Source organism: Cervus elaphus, chromosome 29, assembly GCF_910594005.1.
Source record: "Cervus elaphus chromosome 29, mCerEla1.1, whole genome shotgun sequence".
In the NCBI taxonomy this organism is placed as follows: Eukaryota; Metazoa; Chordata; class Mammalia; order Artiodactyla; family Cervidae; genus Cervus; species Cervus elaphus.
Window position 1 is genome coordinate 50,604,140 of NC_057843.1, and position 22,549 is coordinate 50,626,688.

At 42.4% G+C, this 22,549-nt stretch overlaps 1 protein-coding gene across 5 annotated transcripts in view; it reads right to left on the reverse strand.

The window, feature by feature from the left end:
- The window catches only part of PRUNE2 (prune homolog 2 with BCH domain), a 277,828-nt gene that overhangs the window by 83,371 nt on the left and 171,908 nt on the right, over positions 1 to 22,549 (reverse strand). For all 5 annotated transcript variants that reach the window (XM_043890691.1, XM_043890692.1, XM_043890690.1 and 2 more), the window contains exons 7-8: positions 11,301 to 11,459; positions 41 to 6,617 (exon numbers count right to left, since the gene is read on the reverse strand). In XM_043890691.1, coding sequence (XP_043746626.1) covers positions 41 to 6,617; positions 11,301 to 11,459 — 6,736 coding nt within the window. The remainder of the gene's footprint in view (positions 1 to 40; positions 6,618 to 11,300; positions 11,460 to 22,549) is intronic.

Here is a 22,549-nt window from a genome sequence, read left to right on the forward strand (position 1 = left end):
CAGCAATTTCTCGAGCGTGGAGGAATGAAAGGCTTCTTACCACTTGGTGGTCCTATGTCTCCACCTGCTGGTGAATCTGAATGATCTGTTTCTACTTCCCAGTCAATGTGTGATGGAGACAACTCGGGGTAGGCATCGATTCCTACCGCCAAAGGAATTGACTCAGAGTCCTCGTGAATATGAAGCACAACTGGCTGGCCTTCAGGCTGTCTGTCTGTGGTCTCAGCATGGCTTTCCGGGTTTCTCTCATCAGGAAGGGCAGAAAGCAGTATCTCTGCGGCTTCGCTCCCCAGAGACTCATCCTCTGGAGTCCCAGCTTCCTCTGTGGTTTCGATGCTAGGAGTAGGTTCCGTGAGATAGGACAAATCAAAGGGAGGCGTGTAAGGTGCCAACTTGTGCTTCAGGGCATCTTCTTCCAAGGGAGGGTCACCACCATAGACAAAGTGTTCAGGCTCTTTCATTAAGTCTTCATCAATATTTTGGCCCATGACATCATACTCAAAGTCACCCCACGAGGCTTCAGATGAACAGATATCTTGCTTACCTGTCTCCCCATCAAATGGCGTTTCAGGAATGCCTTCTGATAATGTCAGCTTACTCATGTCATCTATTGTTCCCGTGGACGTGTTGAGACCTGAGGCATCGCTGAAACTGTGGTCTAAGGCAGCTTCACTGACGTCCAGACAAGTGTCCGAGGCTAGCAAAGCATCAGGAACCACGGCAGGATTCTCAGTAACAAAGGGCTTCTCATGGTCCAACAAGTCCCCTGCATCCATCTGCCTCTGAGGAAGAAAGTCTTCTGATATCGAAGACCTGCTATTGTCCACAGTTGGCTCTTGGTAAGTTACACAAATACCAGTTTCCACGTTTTCAATCATTGAGATTGTTCTGTCAACAGGTTCCAAAATAGGTGCCATATCTGGGTTGGCTCCTTGTTCTGATGCTTTTAAGCCTGTATCGTTTTCACCATTAATCTCAGAAGGTTCAGGAAAACACTCATAAGAGGAAGGCTGAGATGAGTCATTTGTGTCTGTCTGCTCGCTGACTGGAGGCAATGGAATGACATTTTCAGAGGACACCTCCGAAGTATAAGGGACACATTCCTGCCCAGGCTCCTGTCTGGGTTCTTCATCTATCTCTGGCTCAGTGAGATATAACTCACTGGCTTCCCTTTCAGGTCCCAGCCCAGCATCGATGTACTGCTTAGTCTCCGGCTTTACTTCATAATCATGACAAACATCCGGGCTGTTGGAAGCCTGGGAATTGCTGTCGTGGTCACAGTGAGTCAGTATATCAGGATTCTCACCATCTGTCTTCACACTGAAGGGCTGTTTCACACCCATCCACAAGTCAGGCGAAGCTGAGGCCAGGTGCCCACCCTCTTGGAAGTTGCCGTGTAAAATATCTGGAACAAATGTGCCCTGGGGGCCCTCAGTAGGGGAAGAGTCACTCCATTCAGAGCCTGACTTGTTCATCAACCGGCTAGAACTGACAGCAGGGAAATCTTCAGAGGTGACGTTTGAATCTGTCATTTCACTTGGGTGTGATTTTTCTCCTTCCCACCAATTTGTTTCTTGACACTCAGTTGTTGCTACACCAGATACAATGCATCCATTTTCATCTGCGTAAGTACAAGACGAGTCTGGCTGGTCCCAGGCAGACAGCACTGAATTCTGACACTGTTCTTGGGCAGGTACTTCGGAGGAGAGTTCGTCACCGGCAGAAGACATGAAGGTTTGTTCTCTGGAATCTGTGTCTTTAATTTGGTCCAATATTACAAGTTGGCTAAGCTGATCAGCTTCTGGGTCTGGCTGCCTTGGTTGAATGTTCCAAAGTTGCTCGTGGGCCTTCTCCCCATTATGATCTAGGAAGGGTGACTGATGGTTATCACTGAAAGGATTGGTACCATGTAGTGCCAGGGATTCAGTATCACCCTGAATGGGCACTCCCCAAGGACCCATGTTTTTGCACACTGAGGAATTCATTTCTAGCACAGCACTTGAGTTAGATAATTCCCCTTCAAACGCACTCTCGATTGGTTGCCCTTCCTGTCGGGAGGCTTTCCACCACTCTGTGCTCTCAGCTGAGAAGTCAGCCATCTCCAATTTAGAGTAATTTTCATTATTTGGTTCAGCTTTGGGAGATATTTGCCATATGACATCTCCTGTCCTCCCTGTTTCTGGAGAAGACCTTGTCTCTCTATCCACTGCTGGCACCTGTAATTCAGCCTCCCTCACTGGTGAGAAATTCCAGCGATCAGGGCTGCCTTGTTGGTCATCACAGGATGGGTCTGACTTATTCTCATTCTCTGCTCGCTCTGGACTGCCTCTATAGACAGAACATTGCTCAGATTCAGGATCGGCTGTGGCCAAGGACTTATTAGATTTATTCAATGAATCCCAAGCTCTGAGTTCACTCGGAGCCACTTGACAAGTGTCCGAATGGATCTCTTTCTCCACTGACTCTTCGTAGCCTTCACCATCATCATCAGAACCTGAGCTTGTTGAAATGAAGCTGGTGTCCTCTGGCTGTACAGTTTCAGGAAGATCACGCTCATTTTTCTCCTGATGGCTGATCACTAGATTTCTTTCCTGACATGCATCTGAATATTCAGAATATCTACCTGTTTCTGGGCTGGATAAAGAAGAAAAGGAATCACCATCTATTGAGTCACCCCAAAACTCTAAAAATTTAGGAACCTTGTGATCTAAGCTCCTTTCAAACCTGTCCATTCTGTTTTTCTCCAAACCCTGCATTTCAGCAACTACTTCTACATGACCATCAGCGGTCATTAGTTCAGATTCTTGGTGATTCTGTGTACTCCAGTCATTTTGATTTTCCTTCTGATGCCCAGTATTGGGTCCTTGGTCCCAGGAAGGCAGTGCAGCTGAAGAATCATTTATGTCAGGACTGGATGCACTTGAAAGTGTATACTCACTAGAAATACTATCTCTGTCATCATTTCCTGATAAATTGGCTCTTGGAGGGCTGTTTTCAGTATTCGTAACTTCGAGATTCATAGTTATCTCAGAACTTGCGCCACTGACCAGCACATCACTGTCTTTAGGGCCATCCCAAGAGTCAAGGCCTTGGGGACATTCATCAGGTGTCTCTTGGTTAATTTTCTCTGGCTCCAGAATGTCACATTCTTCAGGTTTCTCCACATCCACTTTAGGTAGAGACACACTTTTTGTGGAATTCAGACTACCTGGAATTTCAGTAGTTTCACTTGAATTTCTTCTGGGGCTTATGAGGTGCTCTGCATAGGTCTCTCTTGCCAGCAAGTGATCTGTGGACACCTCTGTTTGCACATCACAGGGGTCTGGAGTGTAAGACCCCTTCTCCTGCTCTAATACTTCCTGGGGTTCCTTGGTCTGAGGACTGGAAGTCACTGAAAAATTTCTGATTTTGCCTGGTTCATTGGAGATTTCTTGATGATCAGATGCAGCTGGGGATGGGCATTCCTGGCTACCTTGCCCTTTTCCAGAAGCTTCTGAGGCTCCATCCATCAGCTCATCAATGGGGTGCTCCCTATCAGCAGCTCCATGGAATTCCTTTTCACTTTCCTTTTGTCCATAGCTAGGACCCTTCCGGGGATCTGAGCATGCAAAATGCTCTGGATTCTCAAGTCTGGTCACCAAATATGCTGTATCACTTGGCAGGGTACCTCCGCATGTGTCCTGCTTGTCAGGATCGATTGTTTCAGATTCACTGGCTCCAGAAGCTTCCAGCATGTCTGCAATGTGACTGTCCTGAATTTTGTCTAATGAGCTGGTTGTTTCAGGAGGTGATTTGCTCTGTTCTGTATCTGTAGCATACGATGGGCTGGGTGACATTAATGATGACATGGCATTATCTCTCATGACAGAATCCCAAATACTATTCGCGATCAGCTGCCCGCTTTTCTCATTCAGGACGTGGTATTCATCAGGAGCCGCGTCCAGGCTGTGCTCAGAAGAGGCAGGGAGTTCCCAGTCTGCCTGATTTGCCTCCTGATACTCCAGGCCCCAGGGTTCGACCTGTCTCACTGAAAATCGGGTTTGAGGTTCGCTACCTTCCACCAGGTACCCCTGTGCCTGACCTTCACCGGTGATGGCCACACCAGCACTACAGTCATCCCAGTCCAAGTCATTGTCCATGTCCGAGATGGTTGCAGTAGACTGCGTGTCCTCCAGAATCACTCTGTTCCATGTGTCGAGGCTGTCCGGGGCTGCCTGCCGGGCATCAGCACTGCTGTGCAGAAGGGTGAGCTGTCGGTTCGTCTCGTTGTATAGCTGCATCATGCTGGGGTCGTCATAACTGGACTGGCTGCTTTCCCCCACGTCATCCTCTAGGGAGACATTCTGATCATCCGTGGGCTCCACCTGGAGTAGATCTTTGTCTGGGCTGTGAGTGGCATTTATTTCTTTGCCACCATCTGCCTGAGACGAAGCCCACATTTCCAGGGTCCCAGGACCTGAACCAATTCGGCTTCTTGGTGGCTGCTGCGGGGACTGAGGAGGCACGTCAGCGCCCCCTGCAGGACAGTTAGCATCTTGTGACTCAAAACCCTCCTCTTTAGTGAGTGGCTTGTCTCTGGTTTCTTTCTCCTCTCTGGCCAATGTTGGTGAAGTGTAAGAGTCAGAGGTGGAGTAGTTGGTGTCTAAGGGGGAGGGCACTGAGTCTTCCCCTACATTGGATGCACTGTAGTCAGAACATTTATAGGATAAGAAGGAATCCTCCCAAGGTGCTGGGATATCTGAACCTCCTTCCTTGTTACTCTCCTCGAAAAGGTTCCAAGAATCTACATTTTTGTACATCTTGCCCCTAACTGTTGGGTCCACCACACTGTTCTGATGGTCCTTTGCTGGCTTAGAACTATTCCATGGATGATCCAGATCAGATGTGGGATTTCCAGATATGAGAATATCGTCCCTGGGGTCATGGTTCTTCTTGCCCCAGATTTCTGGAACTGCTTCGTTATTTGCCTCACTGGGTGAACTGTCCACGAGGTCTTCCGAAGGGAAAGAAATCCCGCTTTTGGCCATGGCCCACTCGCTTGGGTCTCTTACAGAAGGTGTCTCACTGCTCGTTGGGTGCAGATTCCAAGTATTTTTCAAAGCGTTGGCATCACCTTCTTCACCAAATGCACTCCAGGCTGGGAATGACGCTGCAGCAGCTGGTTCCTCATCATCTGTGGGGTTTCCCCATGGCTCAGGCATGGCTGTGGGAGAGCGGTCAGAACGCCACAGGGCCGCGAAGTCTTCTATCAGGTGGTTTGTTCCATGAGGAGAAACATTCAGCAAATGTGACTTCTCAGGGGGCATGTCCTGAAACTGAAAGTTCTTCTCATTTGAGTCTTGAATATTCTTGTTGCCCAGCGCAGGCTGACCAAATTCTGACTCCCAGGGACTTGACTTTGGGAAGTTGAGATTCTTGGATTGAAATATAGAGTCTGAGGCTCTCCTATCAGCTGGGCTTGGTTTATGATCTTTCCAGGACTCAGGGCTCTGGAAGACAGATTCCTGCTTGCTGGAACTCCATGCATCCACGATATTTTTAGAGTCGACTTCCAAACCATCCCACCAGCTGCTGCATCGCACCCGGGTTAGAGGTGGCCCTGGGTGACCTGTGTTGACTGTCTTGGGGGTCACGTCTTCTGAATAGAGCAGAGCTGGTTCTTCAGTGGATGGTGAGCTTTCCACAAAGCTATTCACAGGTGTCGGTGGGATCCTCTTTCCAACAGTTTTTAGACTTTCTGGAGAAGGAGATTCATCTTGCATAAAACCTGTCAGGCTCAAATTTCTTTCTGAATTATCCCCGGGACTTTCTTGTCTCTGGACAAACTCCTCATCAAATTCCACGAGAGTCTCTTTGCCAGCCCCCGACAAGAGAGAACTGGATGAATAATTAGGCATGTCCATCCCCCTCCTGTCAAGTTCTTTAGACCCCATGGTGAGCTGTCCTTCTGAGGAATCACTGTTGGGGAAGAAGTCATCTGTTGGGGAGTAGTCGGCAGAATGGGAGGATGGCTGGGACTGCCCAGAAACCCTGGGTGCTGGGTCAAAGTTGAAAAGGTCGAATGATTCCCCGTGTTCTCCAGAGCGGGCATGCTCCTCCGCTACGGCTCCTTCGGGGATGGGGCTATAGGAGTCAAAGCCGGGGAGCAGGCTGTGGTGAGGCCCTGCCCCTTCTCCCACGGGGCTGTCGTCACTGAGGAACACGGAGCTCTCCTTGGAGGAGCGGCTGCTTCTGATGGTGGCCAGCCCGCTGTCTGGGCTCACCAGGTCCGCATTGACATCCACCGGGGCCTGGTTAGAATCGCCGAGATCGGGAGGGTTTTCCATGAAGTTCACGGAGCTGGGCTGTGGCTCTACATCAGAGCCGTACAACTCCATAATCCCCGAAGACCCCTGGGAGAGCGGCGCGCTGCCTGCCACCGCTTCTGTGGAGGACGTCCGGCTGTTGGAGGCCATCTCTGGACACCTCCTGTTGATGACTTCCTTGACGAGGAGAACCACCTGATCACAGGTCACCAAAGGGTTCTCCTGCTGGTACACCAGGATCTCATCACAGCCACACTCAAAGGGTTCCAGCTCCAGGCAAGGGTTCCGGCACTCTTCCAGTTCACAGCAGATCTGTCGGGGAGGAGCAGGGATTTGTGTGAGCACTCAGGTTCTCTTGCCCTTTGCAATTTGTCTTTCTTAATTTTCTGTAATGTAAAATTAATCTGTGTTCATCTGTCTAGAAAAAAGACAGAACTGAGAATTGTAGAATGCAAGACATGCCAAATTCCACTTAATTTACCACCACATTCTCTAATCCAACCAAACTGGCTTTTTGTTGAACCCCAAATCCAGTTGCTCAGTTTTGCTGGCTCTAAGAAGTTATAGGTAAAGAGAGATAAAACTATTTAAATCCTTTTCCTCAGTGTAACTTAATGCCATCATCCAACAGGAACAAAACTCCGCTTTGTGAAAGGCAGAGATAATGCTAGTTGTAGACAAAACTGGGGGGAAAATATTGGACTAGGGAAAATGGTGCAGAAGGAAGACTCCTGTTTGTTACAGGCAGCTGAGACCTGCTTTAAGGTAAAGGAGAAAGCAGGAAGAGGAAGCAGTTTCCAGGGGCAGCTTTCTCAACAGCACTCAGGCTCCAGCCATCTCTTCCTGCCCCTGGAAGCGCTGACACCGAGCCCAGAACAGACAGAACTTCCGTGGAAAGTAGGGAGATGTGAGGCCAAAACTGCACTGTAGCTCTATGACTTCCTGGGAAATGCTGATGACATTTTGCACACTGGGCCTTTGAAATGGCCCCAGAGGATTAGTGGAGGTAATAACAACAAAAACAGTTATAAATACAGAGCTCACATAGACAATAATAATAATTAACATTCATTGACTGCTTTCATATGCCAGGCAGAGTTCTAAGGATTTTATGTGCAATATCTCCTTTAATCCTCACAATAATTCTACAAGGTAGAAAATTTTCAAAAAATTATTTCTTGTTTATTTTTGACCGTACTGGGTTTCCACTGCTGCTCGGGCTTTTCTCCAGTTGCAGCAATTGAGGGTACTCTTCGTTGAGGTGCAGAGGCTTCTCATTGAGGTGGCTTCTCTTGTTACAAAGCAGGGGCTCTAGGGCATGCAGGCTCCAACATTTGTGGCTCCCAGACTCAGGCACATAGCCTCAGTTGCTCTGCAGCATGTGAAATCTTCCTGGCTCAGGGATGGAACCTGGGTGTCTAGTACTGGCAAGTAGATACTTCACCACTGAGCCACCAGGGAAGCCCCCGAGTAGGAATTTTTATCCCCATTTTTCCAGTGAGGAAATAGAGACACAGAAAGTTTAAATAATTTGACCAACAACACGCAGCTATCAACGGATGGAGCCACATTTTTGAACTCAGGCAACTGAGCTATAGAGGCTGACCCTTAACCAACTGTGACCACATGATCAAAGAAGGATTCTTCCGGAGCAGTCCTGACTTTGTGCTGCTCAAGATCTCAAGGAGATGTCTCTTAAGTGATAGATGGGGAGGGCTGGTGAGGAGAGACAGGGTGGAGTCAACTCAAGGGCTTCTAATCCCTTCATCTATCTTCTACTTCTGTCTGTTTTAGATTAACCAATATTTAAATCAGTTTGCTACCAAAAGTGATTTGAAACCACTGTTTTAGAGGCTTAGGAGACCTTAGTCCTGTCCCTAGGAAACCAGTGACCAAAGATATAATAAAATTTTATTTATAAGACATAACAAAAGCTTTGAAACTCAGTGCAGAACAAAGCACTGAAAAAGCCACAGGCTGGTGATGCAATTCAGATGTATGTGGGTCAGAAGGGTATGAAATGCATCTGTAGCAAGAGAAGGGGGCTTGTTCATATTTGGACTTAAGGACACAGGGAACCTGGAGAGTGTCAAGAAATGGGTCTCTTAAGGGACAGAAAGTGAGGATGTTGAAAAGAAGGGAGTTGAGACTTCACCTCTAGCCATCTGCGAGTAGACCAGGTGTCTAAGCCATTAGTGAGGAAAGATAAGTGATGAAACGGTTCTACGTCTGTGTCAACCATATTATAATGAATTATGTATAGTCTCATATTAGTTATTAAATACGCCTGATTTGGTATATCCACTGCCCTATTTTCATTGACTGTTTTTAAAAGGAATGTTGTGGTTTTTTTTTTTTAAATCACTTATTTACTTTGGATGCACTGGGTCTTTGTTGCCGTGTGGGCTCTCTCTGGTTGTGGTGAGCAGGGCTACCACTCTTCAGGGCGGGGCATGGACTTCTCACTGCGGTGGCTTCTCTTGCCGCAGAGACAGGCTGTAGGCGTTCGGGTTTCAGTAACAGCCACATGCAGCCGCAATAGCTTCGGCGCGTGGGCTCGAGAACTACTGATGTGGGATCAGTAGTTATAGTCCATGGGGGTCTGAGTTGCTCCATGACACATGGACTCTTCCCAGACCAGGAATTAAACCCATGTCCCCTGCATTGACAGGCGGATTCTTACCTATTGCACCATCAGCGAAGTCCTAATTTTATCTACTTCTTATATTATGAAAGTGAAAGTGAACTCGCTCAGTCGTGTCTGACTCTTTGCGACCCCATGGACTGTAGCCCACCAGGCTCCTCCGTCCATGGGATTCTTCAGGCAAGAATACTGGATTGGGTTACCATTTCCTTCTCCAGGGGATCTTCCTGACCCAGGGATCGAAACCGGGTCTCCTGCATTGGAGGCAGACGCTTTAACCTCTGAGCCCATAACCAGGGAAGCCCATGTATTATGAAAACCTGGACTATAAGGAAAGTTGAGTGCAGAAGAATTGATGCTTTTGAACTATGGTGTTGGAAAAGACTCTTGAGAGTCCCTTGGACTGCAAGGAGATCCAACCAGTCCATCCTAAAGGAAATCAGTCCTGGGTGTTCACTGGAAGGACTGATGTTGAAGCTGAAACTCCAACATTTTGGCCACCTGATGCGAAGAGCTGACTCATTGGAAAAGACCCGGATGCTGGGAAAGATTGAAGGCAGGAGGACAAGGGGACAACAGAGGATGAGATGGCTGGATAGCATCACCGACTCAAAGGACATGAGTTTGGGTAAACTCCGGGAGTTGGTGATGGACAGGGAGGCCTGGCGTGCTGCAGTTCATGGGGTTGCAAAGAGTCGGACACGACTGAGCGACCGAACAGAACTGAACTAGGTTAAAAGACTCAGCTCTCAACCAAGAAGATCTGACTGATTACCCAAACAGAATTTCATTATAGTACCTGGAGAAAAACTTTTTTTGAAAAATGTATGTTTTTCTCCGACATGTCCAAGGTATCCAAGGTATTTGATTAGTGGCTGTGTCAAAATACTAACTTTGATTAAAGCTTCAGATCAGTTATTAAACATTGGGAACCAAACAGGTTGTTAGTTATTACCAGGTAGCAGTACTCAAAGCAAACAGCAGCCAAAGGACAATGACTTTTATTTGGGTGAAAAAGATACGATCTTTTTCTTTATGGATTCAGCCAAGAAAAGAAATGGTTGTGGGACTCTTTTAAAGTCCCTATATGGGTGAAGGGAGTCAAAAGGTAGAAACTTCCAGTTATAAATAAGTCACGGGGATGTCATGCACAGCATGGTGACTATAGTTAACACCGCTGTATTGCATATTTGAAAGTTTCTGAGAGAGTAGAAGGGCTTCCCAGGTGGCCCAAGTGGTAAAGAACCTGCCTGCCAATGCAGGAGACATAAGAGACTCAGGTTTGATCCCTGGGTTGGGAACATCCCCTGGAGAAGGGAATGGCAACCCACTCCAGTATTCTTGCCTGGAGAGTCCCATGGACAGAGGAGCCTGACGGGCTACAGTCCATAGCGTCGCATAGAGTCGGACAGAACTGAAGGGACTTAGCTCGCACACAAGAGACTAGAGAGTAGTTCTAATTGCAAGAAAAAAAAATTATATATTATAAAAAATATATAATTATATTTAAATATCATTATATATATGATGGATGTTAACTAGACTTAATGTGGTGATCATTTTGCAACATATACAAGCACTGAATCATTATGTTGTACACTTGAAACTAATATAAGGCTGTCAATTATACCTCAATTAAAAAAAAAAAAAAAGTCAACATTTACCTCACTGCCAGTTCCAGTTAGATGATTTTTTTGGTAACAGAGCATAACAGCTAAAAACTTAAAAACTGAATTAAAGCACTTAAAACTAATCAGTTAATTAATTTATAGCATCAAAACTAAAAATTTGAGAAATAACTAGCCAAATGTGCAAAATACCCCTAACATGTCTTCTTTTAAAGTAATATTTAAGCCACCATCAGTTTATTTATTTATTTGTTTTTGGCTGTGCTGGGTCTTCGCTGGGCTTTCCTTTAGTGGCACCAAGCAGGGGTTACTCTCTAGTTGCGGTGCATGGGCTTCTCACTGCGGTGGTTTCTCCTGTTGTGGAGCACATGGGCTCAGGAGTTGGAGCACGTGGGCTCAGGAGTTGGAGCTTCCAGGCTCCAGAGCTCAGGCTCAATAGTTGTAGCACATTGAGCACATGTAGCTGGCTTCGTTGCTCCCCAGCATGTGGGATCTTCCCAGATCAGGGATCGAACCAGTGTCTCCTGCACTGGCAGATGGATTCTTTACCACTGAGCCACTAGGGAAACCCAGCCTCCAACATTTCTTAAAACTCAAATTCTAGGACCTTATCTCTTGGACCAGTTTCTCTAAGCCACCAGTCCATGGCCATCTTCTACTCCATGGTTCTGACAGCCAGCAGATGGGGGTTCAGTGAAACCGTTGGGTCAAGGAGGTTCTTACCTGACTGCACAGCTCTAGGTTCTCAGAGTACACAGCAATCTGTTGTCTGGGCTGCTGCTCCTCCGACTGGTAACTGGCCAGGAGGATGAGGACATCAAAACCGAACTTGTCTGTGAACGCTTTCAAATCACTGGTGATATTGCTGTGAAATGTACAATTCTGAAACAACAGGCAATTTGATATTAATGTCAAGTTGCTCAGCTCTGGTGAATCATGCCACAAATTTGTCCAGTCTTAAGATGTATTACCAATGATACTTATTATTAGATACAAATGAAATAAATACTTTGCTTTGAGAAAGTCTGCAAATTTTTCATACTATGGCTTGAAATATACATTCCTTGTTTAGTTTTGTTTTCCTAAACCAACAAAGGAAGGCATCTTTGCTGTTATCATCAAGAACAGTTTAGAGAGGAACAAATAGCTTACCATCTTTTCTCTAAAATGTTTGACTTTGTAAAACATACTTTTCCTTTCATTGTTCACATGACATATGAATGACTAGAATATTATTGTAACCCACTAGAAAAGTAGGAAGTTATTGTTTTCTTCTATAATTTTTTTCTAATGATTATTAACTCCAAGCAGAATTCCTGAGGATATACTCAGCTGTGTTTATCAAATGCTTTTTATTCCAATGTAGAAGTCTAGGAGATTTGTGTCAGGGATGTGATGTCAGAACTGCCTGCTCTTTCCATGTGACATCTAAAGAGGAATGAATAACTGGAAAAGGGACCCATCATCACAGAGTGTACCCAGACCTGTGGCTCACATCATCTGTGGGAATGTCCTGGTCTTTTCGAATTTTATTAACTACAACGAGACCCACTTTTTGTCTGTATGGTTATCTCTCTTTCTTAAAAAAATACACTGAAGACCATATGTTACCCCCCAGCATAATGCCTGGCGTATACTAGTTGCTCAAGAAAAGTTTGTTGAATGACTGGAGAGACATATAAACTCAACCTGTACTACATAATCCTTTATCGTAAGATATATATATATATATATAATATTAATAGCATCTGTAAATGACAATCACATAAACATCACCTGATAATCCAAAGCTCTACTCAATGAAAAATCACCTTAATATGCATTCAAGAGATATAAAGAATTGTTAATTTTTTTCTGATTACAAAGTCATCAGAATTATGCATGCCACTGGTAAAACATTAAAGTAGCACAGAAAAACAGCCCATAGGAAGTGGAACCACCACACACCTCCACCTCAAATGACCATCAGGAAGAGCTAAACAGTGCAGCACATATAGATGGTGCTGCAGATGAATGTTTGTATATGGTAGCTCTTTAACACTTGTGAATTTGATATTTGTAGCTTAGACTATTTACCAGCCATTTGAAATATCCAATAATACATGTACTCTGTAATTCTGCTGAGCTGAATGTCAAGGTTGACGAGGTCACCGAGAGAGAACAGGAGAAACCTGGCCATTGGGTGGACCCAACCCATCAGCGGCTTCCCCGCCTCTAGGAGCCTTGCTGTCTGCTCCTGTGGCCACCGCTCTCAGGCCTCTCCTGAGGCTACTTTCACTTTTGGTTACCAGGAAGTGCAAAAGGGAACTCACAAAGATCTCAGGATAGATTGCTGATGAACACAAAGGATCTATTGTATTGACCCAGTAACGAAGTGTATGATGCTCACATACAATAGCTTTTGGAAGTATGCACACAGTCAGCTTTCATGCATTTAACTTACTGTCCAAGTGTCATCATAATAACCTTTAAATAAGTACTTCAAAAATTAATTCACTTACAAAAGTAGATTTTTAGAATGAGTTTTTTCGTTGGACCTTATACACAATGTGCATCCAGTAGATAAAATTATGTCAAATCATTATTGATGTTAACTATCAAGAATCTCAATGCTGAGCTTCTTGCTATTATGAATTGTACACAAAAATGAGGTCCCAAAGGAAAACAATAATGGACAACAACCATGTACATCTTATCTCTGATGACTGAAGGCTTTGGCATAAAAAGACTTAGAATTTTCCTTTCAAAATATTTTTTTCATGATGTGCATAAACTCATTCCCCCCAACATATTTATAAATCCTTGAAAGAAGACACACCACTTCTAAAAGATTGTGACACACATTAGTAATTACCATGACACTTCTAGCTGGGTCCCTCAGGCAAGAGAAAGCAGGTTTTATTGGTACCTGAGTGCAAGATTAGCACTCAGTAGAATCAGCATTATTCAAAGCCCTACTATGGAATATGTGCTATTCAAAAATGCTGGCTGAGCTCCAGTCTCTCTGGACTTGTCTGTGTTAAAATGGTGGCCCCAGGATCTTGCTAAAGTCTAATTCAGCAGCACTGGAACCATCAGGCATCTTGTTAGAAAAGCAGGGTCTCAGGTCACACTCCAGACCTACTGAAGCAGAATCTGCATTTCCCACAAATCCTAGGCAATTCAAATGCACATGGAAATCTGAAAAGCACTGCTCTGGGGAGCCATTTTTAATTTATATATTCTCCTGTGAACCAACCCTTTGCACTCTCTCAGTGCGGTCACGGGCCTTTTACTGACTCAGGCCCTCAGCTCCCTGCTGCTCATTCCAGCCTCGTGATTAACATCACCTTGGGATGTGTACTTTTGGGCCACTTTGTCAGAGGTTCTCATTTAGCAGCCCAGGATTGGGTCCAAGAATCTGTAATTTCATTATGTATCTCAAGTGATTCTTAGAATCGAGATCCTTTGTATAATAATTCCCCAGTTTTCCTCTGGGTGGCCCTGAATTCCACAGGATCACACAGAGTATTGATAAAACAAAGATTTATATGACTCAGAGAAACAAAATACTTATATTTTATAGTAACCCCAAAACAGAGATCATCAACTACTATGTCCTATCCACCCTAATAAAATTGCCCAAGCCAGATTCAATCTCACTGGCTTTAGGATAATGCCAGGAATTTCATGTTTAAAACAGAGTCAAACAAGCAAGAGAGTAAGATTCTTCAGGAATCTGGGAGGCAGGGTTTGTTTGCTCTGCTTTTACGCTGGTGCTGTTTGCATAGGAGATAATTTATTATTGTCTTCTAGCTACACAGGGAGTCACGTGCTGCGACACCTCTTATGTTGCTGACAAGCTAGGCTGGCCCTGAATAAATACCACTTCATCATGAACACAATCCAACTGTAGATACAGGTTGGCATTTTATTCCCCCCATCTGCCTTCTACCTGATAAATTACTATTTTAGTTACACGTATACAAATACTATTTGTTAATCTGCTCAAGTATCTCCAAAATGTTTTCCCCACCTTAAGTTAAAATTATATACATATATACATCCCAATTTGCCAACGGTTTAGAAAATAAAGGAATACAACCTTCATTTACCACCTCTACACCCATCATCCAACCCTCCGTATTTGAAATATGACCCCAGCCTGAGATTGTTCCATGAAATTTAGGAAGTTATATTACTAATTGATAAACCTGAAAATTGACTGGTGAAAGCCCAGACTATTCCAACATATCAGTTAGGAAAAAAGGCAAGTGATCCCAGCCACAGTCTTTTGTCACTCACGGATCCAGAGATTAGATCGTTAGACACTTTTAGAGGTCATGAGTTATTTCGCTTGAGCAATTCCTGGTTTTGAATTTAGTAGAAAGCCTAAAAATGTAGGGAGAGAAAGGTCTTGCTATTTCTTGGCCAAAAGCCAAGGTATAGATGTCAAGGGCCCTCAGAAGAGGTTGATGATAGATCATAAGGACAAAGGGCAGGCGAACAGAAATAACAGGGCTATATTTTAACTAATATGAAAACCAAGATAGTGATAGTGTCCAACAGACATACTAATTTGTGGTTGAAAGTACTTGGACAAATGCAATGGAAAATTCCATTCTCTCATAAAATCCCATGTCAGTTCTTAATTCATTACTCTGAAAAATTTTGTTTTTATTCTATATGCCTATTAGCTTTAGTGCATCACATGAAATAAGTGATCTAAATAATGTCTTATCAACAGTCGAGTCCTTAAATGTGCACATTCTTTGACAGAAAAACCACTCTTCTTATAACACTCATATGTACATATTCTATTGTCTTCTGAATCCCTCCTGTCAGACTTCTGCCCCTCCAATCATTCCACTGAAACTGCTCAAAAGTATCAATCATTTCCAGGTCACCAAATCCAAAAATCTATTTCCTCTTCTTACTTTAATTGACTTCTCCCAATAATTTCATGAGGTTGATTTTCCCTCTTTCTTGATACACTTAATTCCTTCACTTCCCTGTCATTACACTTTCCTTTCTCTCAGCTCATTGGCTACTCCTCAGTCATCTTTGCTGCTGCTTCTCCCCTCCTCAGCTTTTAAATGTTCCTAACCTCTGTCTCATTCACACACTCTCCTCAGTGATTTCATCCAGTCACATGGCTTTCAAATCATCTATCTGCCAATGACAACCAAATCACATCCACCTGAATGCTCACCTGATTTACCCATGTGATATCGTCACATCAATATCTCATAAGTGTCTCAAATAAAATACAACCTACCTCCACCCCAGTTTCCTCCACAGCATGAAATGGTACCACCATTCACCCAGTTCCTCAAGTCAAACATCTAGGAACTATTCTTTATCCTTTTTTCCCCTTCATTCTTCAGATAATCCATCAGCAACTCCTATTAACTTTCCCTCTAAAACATAACTCAAGTCCAAACACTTCTCTCACTTCTTTCCATCTCTATTACTGTCATAGCCACAGTCATCATCATCTCTCCCTTGAACTTGGGTAACAATCTCCCAACTGGTCTCTCTGAAGTGGCTCATCTCCTTTCCCTGTGACTAGTTCTTCACACAGGACCAAGACAGAGCTTTGAAAACTGTAGCCAAAACCATGATACTCATGAGCTTAAAACTCACTCAAGAGTTTCTCAATGCAATTATTTACTAATTTTTTTCTTTTTTCTTTTTGAAACAGGGAAGAGAAAGGTTGAATGTCCTTGAAATTGAGTTCTTACACCAATGCAAAAAAGTAGACATAGCAATAGAAAGAAAAAAACAGTTGGCGAACATAAAAGATAATTCACAAATGAAATATCTGAAATCATTAATAATCAAAGAAATCCTTTGATAATGTTTTATCTTCTCTTTTCCTATAATTGGTAAAGATGGCTGAATGGGCATTCTAATACATTGTTAGGAATATATTCTAAAGAAATAATCAAGGAGGGGGGATCGGGATGGGGAACACATGTAAATCCATGGCTGATTCAGGTTAACGTATGGGAAAAACCACTACAATACTGTAAAGCAATTAGCTTCCAACTAATAAAAATAAATGAAAAAATTTTAAAAAAAGAAATAATCATACATGCACATGAAAGGTTTATGGACAAAGCTACTCAGTAGATTATTACTATAATAACTAAAACCTTGAAACAATCTAAATGTCCTACAATAGAGAAATAGTTCAATAAATCATGGAACAGTAACATAAAAGAATGTTATGTCGGTATTAAAAATCACACTATCAAAGAATACTTAATAACACAAGAAAACATCAGACATAGTGTAAAGTAGAAAATAATTTCTATAATCATATAAAATTAGAATGTCACTTCTATATGTATGCAAATAATATATATTGAAATTAAAATACAATGGGTATTAAGACATCTTGATATTAAAGTGGACATAATTTAGTCAAATTGCTAAATCTAAAATCTGATTGTGTGTCTCTATTAATTTAGGGCACTTTCTCCAAAGCTCTTGTTAAAATCTTTGGAGGCTAACTGGCTTTGCCATTCACTAGCTGAGTGCGTTAAGTGAGTTTACTTAATTTCCCTAAAGTCCTCATCTGTAAACCCTCACCTCATAAGACTGTTATAAGACTGTTAAGATTACTAAGAACTTATGTGTATCAAAAAGCAGGCCCAATGCCTGGCATATAATGGACAATAAACATTAAATCTCTTTCCTAAAGGTCATTCTTAGGATTCATGGGAATAATTAGATTCATACAAAGTATTTCAAATATTCTTGGTACAGCAACTAATTATTCATATTACAATTTCTTGCCTTATATTCTAAAACTGTGAACTTCGCAATCATAATCACACACAAGTCACTGAAGCGAATCACATGTAAAATTCCTAGATGGGAGATTATAGAGGAAGTTACACCTGAAGCAAAGCCATTTAAAAAGTAAAATAACATAAAAACTCTGGAACAGGCAGTGTTTCTCATTAATGGATCCTTTATCCTTAATTCCAGGTTAAAGTCAATGAATGGGCTTCAGTTTGCCACTACACAGATAAAACAAAAAAATGTATAGTGATTTTTTTCTTCAGTCAAATCACCATGGATAGAGTCTTTTGCATCATTCCAAGCGCCACAATACCTTTGTGACAGGCTGGGACCTCGACCAATTGCTGCAGTGCTTGCACCTGGACAAATGTCTCCTTAAGCAACAAAATGCAAAGAAATGATAAGGGACTAAAAATAAATACATGGATGGGCAGTTGGGGTAAATTATGGACAAGACAACACAAAAAGACCGCAAAATTCAAGTGCCATTTCTGAAGAGCAGGGAGAAAAACAAGGTGTTGGGAGCAAAATCAAGTACTGTGCATGACCCTTGCACTCACCACCAAAGGCATGGGCCAACCACCTAAGCCACCCCTTTGCCTGGATCCCTGGACACACCCCTCATTCACTCCTTTAAGGAACCAGCTCATCACACCCCAGTGAGGGGAGTAAGCAAGGGAAACTGCTACTTGTTTTTGTCCCCCAACTGCTGTAGCAGGGGCCCCAATAAAGCCTTGCCTGAATTTCTTGCCTCTTAGCAATTTCTATTGCTTAAGGAAGGTCAAGAGCCCTGGTTGGTATCACCTTCAATGGAGTTTACTCCTCATGCTAGTACCTTCCATTTAGATCTAATAGTCTAGACTACACACATAACCCAAAACAGTTGTCTCTCTTGCAAATCACAGATGAAATTTATTAAATAATGCTTTTATTAAATAAAATAAAAATAAATTATTTTCTAATGTCAAGAACAAGTTATAGATTTATCATGTCTGAAATTTTTTTCTTCTTGCAGGACATAGAAAAAGTGAGTAGATAAAATCTGTAGGTAGGAAGCTTGTATAGAAATCAATACCAACACTAAAATAAAGCTCACACAGCTTCATCTTTGAGAAGAGTGAGTCTTAGAAACATAGTATGACAATCCATAACCACCTTGTAAGCACAATGGTTACCGTGGATTGCTGAGTTACTGAAATTTAAGAGTATGGTTTGACATTTATACTCTGTGTGGATTTACTTTTAGATTGAGGACTATTTTTTTTAATCAAGGTATATGAAAATTGCTGAGGTATGTACACAAATGTTCTCTACTGAAAGCTTCATGATTTATGCTACCAAAATTTCATTAGGATGTTTAAAATATTCAGCAATAATAAAGTCTGATAATTTTGACAGGAAAATGATTTATGAGAACACAAAATGCATAAATTAAAGAGATTTTATTTATTCTGTTTTTCATACACACTTTAATTGGTAGGCAAAGATATTCACCATGTTTTTACCCCATGTCATTAAAAAAAAAAAGAAGCTCTATTGTTCTTATTCCCATAAGCTAGCCAACTCATTTTAGTAGTAAAAACTTCACTGGGTCTATTTAAACTATATTAGGCATCATATTTTGAAAATAGAGCCAAATAGCACATATTATCATTAAAACAAGAACACTTTCATAAAAATATTTTGTGAAAATTAACTGCAATATATAAATGAACATATAAATGTACATATGAATATAATTTTCATTTAAACCAAAGGTATACTGACTAAAACAATTTAATCAGACCATTTCTGCATTAAGCACTCTGTTAAGTGCTTTGCGTCATCTCATTTACACTTTAAAGTGCTCAGATGATGTGGGTAGCATTTCTGTTTTCATTGAGAAAACAGAGGCTGCAGAGAGTTAAGTAACTGATGTCTCACGCAGCTCACACATGTGAAAACGGGACTCGATCCCAAGTGCATCTGACTGCAGAGCCCAGGTTCTAACCTTTGTTTTTCCCAAGTGAGAAAATTCTTCAAAGATAAAACTAATGCCACTTTTAATTTCATAGAAGTTTTGCTACTCCATTTACTTCTGTTTTATTATTATTAACAAGTCTCCCTTATCACTATACAGAAGCAAGCCACGACCTTGATTTTTTTTTAAAGTTAAAACTGCCAATACAACCCTCAAAATGCAAGTTTATCAAATAAAGCTGAGAAGAGCAGTAAACAGACAAAAACTGCATCTACCTAAATTTTAAAATTCATGTATTTATAAAGTTCAGCAGCTGTTAGGTTTCACATGCAGAGGTTAACGCACAGGAAAGTGTTGGTAGTAGTGTCTGGATATCTTGAAATGCTGGAAGCGATGAACAGGCACACGAACATAGCACTGTTTAGCTGAAGGTCAATTAATGAACCTATGCGGTCCCCACAAAGTTGCACGTTGTGGTTCTGATTCCTCCTTTAAGGCACAAACAAATTGCCACACTCTTTTTAATGGTTCACAGTGACTACTGATGGTGTTGAAGTAGAGTAGCAAGTTTACATACCCCTTCATTTACAGAACCATCCATTCCATCAGTGAAGTATACAATATGCTTCAAAGAATAAGAACAGGATTTTAAAAGCTGGATCAACCTGAAACTAAACAGGTTGGCATCCTGCCTCATGCTCACCATCTCCATCATGAGAACCAATGTTAGTCCAACAGAGTTGCCCTGGAAAAAGACGCTTATATGCTGTGCTTCATGAAAGGATGGTCCTAGGCAGTCTCTCACGACTAGTTAATAACAGAATACTTCGATGTGGGAAGGTTCACAAATAATTAAAGATGAGTATGTTATCACCTTATTTACCAGCTCAGCCTAATTTACATTTCCTTTAAAGACATATCCATAATCATAAAAACTTTTCAATGCAGTATGGATTCAAGGGCTCAGTAAGGAAAGAGCTGGACTGGGGCTCCACTTCAGTCACTCAGTCGTGTCTGATTCTTTGTGACCCCATAGACTGCAGCATGCCAGGCCTCCCTGTCCATCACCAAATCCTGTAATTTACCCAAACTCAGGTCCATTGAGTCAGTGATGCCATCCAGCCATCTCATCCTCTGTCGTCCCCTTCTCCTCCCACCTTCAATCTTTCCCAGCACCAGGGTCTTTTCAAATGAGTCAGTTCTTCACATCAGGTGGCCAAAGTATTGGAGTTTCAGCTTCAGCATCAGTCCTTCCAGTGAACAACCAGGACTGATCTCCTTAGGATGGACTGGTTGGATCTCCTTGCAATCCAAGGGACTCTCAAGAATCTTCTCCAACACCACAGTTCAAAAGCATCAATTCTTCGGTGCTCAGCTTTCTTTATAGTCCAACTCTCACATCCATACACAACTACTGGAAAAACCATAGCCTTGACTAGACGGACTTTTGTTGGCAAACTTAATGTCTGCTTTTTAATATGCTGTCTAGGTTGGTTATAACTTTCCTTCCAAGGAATAAGCATCTTTAAATTTCATGGCTGCAGTCACCATCTGCAGTGATTTTGGAGCACACAAAAAATAAAGTCTGCCAGGGTTTCCCCATCTATTTGCCATGAAGTGATAGGACCAGATGCTATGATCTTCATTTTCTGAATGTTGAGCTTTAAGCCAACTTTTTCACTCTCCTCTTTCACTTTCATCAAGAGGTTCTTTAGTTCTTCTTCACTTTCTGCCATAAGGGTGGTGTCATCTGCATATCTGAGGTTATTGATATTTCTCCCAGCAATCCTGATTCCAGCTTGTGCTTCATCCAGCCCAGCGTTTAGCATGACGTACTCTGCACGGAAGTTAAATAGCAGAGTGACAATATACAACCTTGAGGTACTCCTTTTCCTCTTAGGAACCAGTCTGTTTTTCCATGTCGTTCTAACTGTTGCTTCCTGACCTGCATACAAATTTCTCAAGAGGCAGGTCAGTGGTCTGTTATTCCCATCTCTTTCAGAATTTTCCACAGTTTATTGTGATCCACACAGTCAAAGGCTTTGGCATAGTCAATAAAGCAGAAATAGATGTTTCTGTGGAACTCTCTTGCTTTTTCTGTGACCCAGAGGATGTTGGCAATTTGACCTCTGGTTCCTCTGCCTTTTATAAAACCAGCTTGAACATCTGGAAGTTCATTGTTCACGTATTGTTGAAGCCTGGCTTGGAGAATTTTGAGCATTACTTTGCTAGCATGTGAAATGAGTGCAATTGTGTGGTAGTTTGAACATTCTTTGGCATTGCCTTCCTTTGGGACTGGAATGAAAACTGACCTTTTCCAGTCCTGTGGCCACTGCTGAGTTTTCCAAACTTGCTGGCATATTGAGTGCAGCACTTTCACAGCATCATCTTTCAGGATTTGAAATAGCTCAACTGGAATTCCATCACCTCCACTCCCTTTGTTCATAGTGATGCTTCCTAAGGTCCACCTGATTTCACATTCCAGGATGTCTGGCTCTAGGTGAGTGATCACACTATCGTGATTATCTAGGTTGTGAAGATCTTTTTTGTACAGTTTATTCTTGCCACCTCTTCTTAATATCTTATGCTTCTGTTAGGTTCATACCATTTCTGCCCTTTACTGAGACCATCTTCGTATGAAATGTTCCCTTGGTATCTCTAATTTTCTTGAAGTGATCTCTAGTCTTTCCCATTCTATTGTTTTCCTCTTTTTCTTTGCACTGATCACTAAGGAAGGCTTTCTTGTCTCTCCTTGCTATTCTTTGGAACTCTGCATTCAAATGGGTATATCTTTCCTTTTCTCCATTGCTTTTGGCTTCTCTTTTTTTCACAACTATTTGTAAGGTCTCCTCAGACAGCCATTTTGCTTTTTTGCATTTCTTTTTCTTGGGGATGGTCTTGATCCCTGTCTCCTGTACAACGTCATGAACCTCCATCCATAGTTTATCAGGCACTCTGTGTATCAGATCTAGTCCCTTAAATCTATTTCTCACTTCCACTGCCTAACTGTAAGGGATTTGATTTAGGTCATACCTGAATGGTCTAGTGGTTTTCCCTACTTTCTTCAATTTAATTATGAATTTGGCAATAAGGAGTTCATGATCTGAACCACAGTCAGCACCCAGTCTTGTTTTCGCTGACTGTATAGAGCTTCTCCATGTTTGGCTGCAGAGAAATAATCAGTCTGATTTCAGTGTTGACCAGCTGGTGATGTTCATGT